Source organism: Geospiza fortis, unplaced genomic scaffold (genome assembly GCF_000277835.1).
Source record: "Geospiza fortis unplaced genomic scaffold, GeoFor_1.0 scaffold8, whole genome shotgun sequence".
Taxonomy (NCBI): Eukaryota; Metazoa; Chordata; class Aves; order Passeriformes; family Thraupidae; genus Geospiza; species Geospiza fortis.
Genome location: NW_005054414.1, coordinates 602,448 through 607,474, shown reverse-complemented (window position 1 = coordinate 607,474; position 5,027 = coordinate 602,448). Strand labels below are relative to the sequence as shown.

Sequence of the window (5,027 nt, the reverse complement as noted above, 5' to 3'; positions counted from 1 at the left end):
TTTTTGTGGCCACGCATAAAACACTGTTGATATTAATACAAGAAAGGAAAACAGACAACGAAAAGCAAACAATTTCCAGATCAAGAAAAACTGAAATAGCTACAGGTGGTTTTACGAAAAAACACGGAGCACTTTTTCTTTTATTACTGTGCTGCAAGATACAGTATATTTGAAGTATAGAAATTCAAAACCAGCAAAACTCCAAAGACCCAAGTGCATGACCAAGGTGGAGTCCACAATTTCACAGCTTGTTTCCTGTGCCCCACACACAGCCCACATGCCAAGCCTTCTCCAGCCATTCCCCAGCATTTCCAGAGCAGTCAGTTACACTGTTCAAGCAGCACTACTTCTTCTTGAGAGCTCTCTTTCCTTCCCCCTTCTTTGGTTTTTCCTTCCCACGGAGCTTTTTCAATCGCCTCATCTCCTCCTTGAAGTCCTGATGCTCATCCCTAGGTGGGGAAGAAGGAATAAAGTTTACTCTTTTTCTTGGTATCCAGAGATACGAATAGTTCTTTGAATTACATGCTAAGGAAAAAAAACCAAAAATCAAAACTTTTTAAACCATGAAGTCCGTACTGAAGCTTGCTGCAATGTATTCCATGTTACTGCTGGCAGTATCACTGAATAATAACATGAGAGATTTCCTCTGATATTTTCAGAACTGACAGGGTTGTCCTTTTCAGCAACAAAGGGTGTGTGCACATGTGTATTATTGCAATTGCATTTTTTTATCCCCTTTGCTTAGATGAGCAGTAAAATGCAAAAATCAGCAAGAGACAAAAGTAAGATTTTCCCCCTTGTTATCCAGCTCAGCAGTGCAGCCAGAGCACATTGTGTTCCTGTGTTCAAGTCATTAGCTCCTAGGGAAACAGGGCCATGCTGAGCAGTAATTACAGCACATGGCACTGCTCTCAGGTGACTTCAGGAATGAGTTATGAAGATGGCATCAGTACTGGGAGAATCTTAATAAGAGAGTAAAATAGGAAGGAGGATGAAGGGGTTGGCAGGGATAATTAATCCTCAATCACTTTCTAATAAATTCTATTAATCTGTCCCTATATTTTTTTAGTGCAAAGTGATTTTCAAAAGTCATAACTGCATCCAATGTGGCCTAAGATTGCTGCACTGCTATTTTTAAACTCAACTTCTCTAAATAGAAACAAAAAGCTTGTGATTTATTACCAGCCCCATTAGTCTATGATTCTTCATTACATATTTTTTTTTCTTCTACCAACTCTCTGTATACAGCTAGAGAAGGAACTTAATAGGGGAAGGAGAAGAGTAAAGAACATTAGCATGACATTGAGGCTTTCTGTGTAAACAAACAGCCAGTCTAGAAAGTGTTGCACATCTACCTAAAGCAAGAGCATCCAGGATGCAATCCTTGATGGTTAGTACTGTCATACTACCAACAAGTAATCTGTTTTGATTATACAGGGTTTGCAGCCTCAGTTTTAAAGATTTTTTTAGAGCTACCTGATTGAAGCAAAAGAACTGCATTTGACTCCTGCTGATGTTCTTCAGCAGTACAATTCTCCCTGATACAGACTGTGGGAGTTAATTTAGAAATTAGACAACCGGTTTGGATGAAGGGGGAATTAACAAGACTATTTAAATCACATTTGAATTTAACTTAATTTATTTTGAAGAATAAAAAGGCCCTCTGGCCTAACAGAGACTTTCTGTCTCTACTAAATTTCACTTATTAGCTGTTGAATGACAGAAATACATGGTAAGTCTGGTGTTAACATCACCTCTTTGCAGCACATTTGTTTCTCATATTCAGAACTACAGATCCATCTCTTGTCTATCAGAAAGGTTTCTCTTCTTCCCCACAAAGCAAAAGCAGGAACCATTTCTTAGGTAAATGCTTGTACAACTAAACCTCCAGTCTTTCTCATGAAAGGTTCCAATTATGATAAAAGTTAGACAGCAGTCACTTTTGCTCTCCTTGCCCTCAGTGCCAACAATCAAGTGCCTACTTCCATATGTACCATATTCAGAAGGAAACACTTCCCTTGAGGAAAACTATCACCATGTCCTCTTTGTGACTGTCCGGTCACTGCCCAACCAGCCCCAACGTGGTTTTTATTACCCTTGTTCTGTTTCTGTCATGATTTGATCTGTGTACCCCCATTCTCCCCAGACGGTTTGTCCCAAATTGCTTCCCTCCTCCCCCATGTCAATCCTCTAATTTCTGCTGATTCATTCCCCAATCTCCTCCCTGGACCCCTGTCAATCACTTGGCCTCCATCCCCTCTTTCTAGAACCTTCCAGCAGGGGCATCAAGTGATTGGTCGGAGGTTGGGGCCCTCCCCCAAAATGTTCCCCAATTCATTGCCTCCCCGCAATGTCTATCTCCCTGGTTTCCACCCCCCACGTTCTCCCCACTGGTTGTTCTGTGAATCCCTCCCTTGTTTCCACCTCCCTGAAAACAACTGGAATGAGACTCCAGCCACCCTTTCCCATCTCCAAGCTGCTCCCACCCTCCAAGCACCTGTAGAGGCCGAAGTAGCGGAGTTTCTTCATGAGGGCATAGTAGGTGTTGTGAGGGGGGTACCAGTTGTGCACCTCATCCCTCTTGGCCAGGGGCTGCTCACTGAACAGCTTCACCACCTTCATGGATTTGGAGTCTGTGGGCCTGACCACGTCGCCGAATATCTGGGCACTGAGGCGGGCCATGCGGAGGGCGTAGCTGGAAACGTTGGACATCTCCCCAGGAGCAGTGGGCACACACAGACAGATGGACCTCCCTGCAAAAGCAAACAGAAGAGCCACAGCTCTTCACACAGCTCAGAGTAAAACCAGCTATCCCAGAATTAGAGCAAACAAAGGAATGTATCATACACTGAGCACTCATTTGACATCACACATTCCTTGCAAAAAACCAGTCTAATACTTTAGCATGTAATCCTGCTGATAAAGAACATCTACATGAATTCATGTCACAGACACGTTTTATGAAAAATCCTTTCCTTAAGATTTTTTCTCCTGAGAAGCTGAGAGGCCTCAGGAACAAAATGTAAACAATGATTATCTGCTGCTGTGGAATGCAACAGGTGGATCTGTGATTGGTCTCATGTGGTTGTTTCTAATTAATGGCCAATCACAGTCCAGCTGTCCAGACTGTCTCGGTCAGTCACAAGTCTTTGTTATCATTCCTTTTCTATTCTTAGCTAGCCTTCTGATGAAATCCTTTCTTCTTATTCTTTTAGTATAGTTTTAATATAATATATATCATGAAATAATAAATCAAGCCTTCTGAAACCTGGAGTCAACATTCTCATCTCTTCCCTCATCCTAAGACCCCTGCGAACAACCACCACAAATTCAGGGACAATTCCCAGCCTACAGACAGCAATACCAACTATAGAAGTGCACTGCACCACAATTTACCATGGCTAGCATGGTTTATTAGCAGAACTCACTCAGCTTGCTCAAGACAGCCCTTAAACTCCATCCACAGAAACAATTACAGTGTGAGCTCTGCCAAAAATTGCACCCGTGTGATACCACCAACTGCTACACAAGCACAAGGTAAGGCACTACTTGAACATACAGAGAAAATGACCTGGGAGTTTTTCCTCATGAAAGTTTCTCACCCTATTTAAAACATTGTTATAATCCATGTAACAATGGGCTAGAAACAAAACATGTTTCTCTGTATAAATCACACAGATCTTTCCCATGTCAATTCCTTCCCCTTGATCATCTCCATCAGCTTTTTCTCCATTCTCTTTTCAGTCTCTCACAATATCTATTCTTTCTGAGAGGAAAACAGTAGTTTTCCCATGCCAGATTCTTTTTCCCAAGAAAATCAAGCAGCAGCTTCCCATTCCCTAAAAACCTCTGCAACAAAAATGCCTCTAAGATGAAACCATTGGTATTAAGCCACTCTGCTAAAGTAGCATGAGAAGGGTTTTCTCTCAGCTTTTCTAACCCTCCCCATTTTAAGTCTTCTTTACTCTTTCTTTGCAGAATGGTTGTAGTAGACAAAAATAGGAATCCCCTAATCCTGTATTTGAAGTGGTATCTTGTCTGTACTTTGCCTTTTTGAATGAGTGATAAGTCTTCAGACAAATTAAGCAGGTTCCTTCAAGAGCATGACACTGAGGTTAAAGTTTAAAAATCTTGTTTTAAAAAATATTGCACAGCTGATTCCAGAATATGAGTGTAACAAATTAAAGATCATGGATAAGAGTAATCATCAGGACAGTGCTAAGTCCACTTCAGTATGATTACAAAGAGCCTGTTGTTTAATAACACAAATTTGGAGTATTCATAACCTCACATACATATATCTGCTCATTGGAGGACCTGCTTTGATTTACTCCTGTTAGCAAAGCACTCTAAAGGAAGCAGGAAAAAAAATCAAGCATGAAAATAATACAAGTAATTTGAGAGGAGAGAATAATGGTGAAAGTAACAAAAGGGAAGGCAAAGCATCAGAGACTTGAAGCTAAGGCAGTAGGCCTAGTGTGAGAACACAGAAGCTCTCAAATGATTGCAGGGCAGTACTTCAACGTGAGCACCTATTCAGGGGAAATTATCACTAAATTTTGCTAAATCATCTTTTTCAGAACAGCCAGTTCTAATTCCTGCATTCAGAGACAAAGCAACAAGTTGTCCCCCAAACTCTTCATCACAGGACTCCAAAAGTGTGTCTTTATCACCAGACTAAAACACACAACTTGCTTAACCTCTACTTACTGCAGCCTTAAAATGAAAATACCTTTAGCTCCTGAACAATGCAAACCTGTGGTCTGAGGAATCTGATTTTCACTTCTGACTCGCTAAAGGAATTGTAACAACCCAAGCTGAGGCTGCAGACCTCCATTAATCCTTGCCCGACTAAGAACGCTTGGGAGAGAAGCAAAGCAAAGGCTGCAGACTCCCAAAGCTATCCAAAGCCTGTTCTAGGGTGATTCTGTGAGATGTTACATCCGTGAGACCAAAGAGTACTCTCGTTATTGTCACTTCCAGCAATGACATCTCCAGCATCGCCCACTCGGAGCTGGCACACCTAA

The 5,027-nt window shown here is 41.6% G+C and overlaps 1 protein-coding gene across 1 annotated transcript; it reads right to left on the bottom strand.

The window, feature by feature from the left end:
• Positions 1-106: 106 nt before the first annotated feature.
• MRPS33 (mitochondrial ribosomal protein S33) lies at positions 107-2,751 on the bottom strand. Its single transcript, XM_005426393.1, has 2 exons — positions 2,498-2,751; positions 107-449 (listed from the first exon to the last, which is right to left on the bottom strand). Exons 1-2 carry the CDS (start codon positions 2,710-2,712, stop codon positions 344-346), a joined length of 321 nt encoding a protein of 106 aa, XP_005426450.1. The 5' UTR covers positions 2,713-2,751; the 3' UTR covers positions 107-343.
• Between the last annotated feature and the right edge of the window lie 2,276 nt (positions 2,752-5,027).

What these genes read in the sequence shown, in the direction of transcription:
- MRPS33 (XM_005426393.1), bottom strand. Translation starts at nt 2,712, where the DNA reads ATGTCCAACGTTTCCAGCTACGCCCTCCGCATGGCCCGCCTCAGTGCC. An exon ending in CGCTACTTCGGCCTCTACAG is followed by an intron (nt 450 to 2,497) that starts GTGCTTGGAGGG and finishes TTCCCCACCTAG; the next exon opens with GGATGAGCATCAGGACTTCA.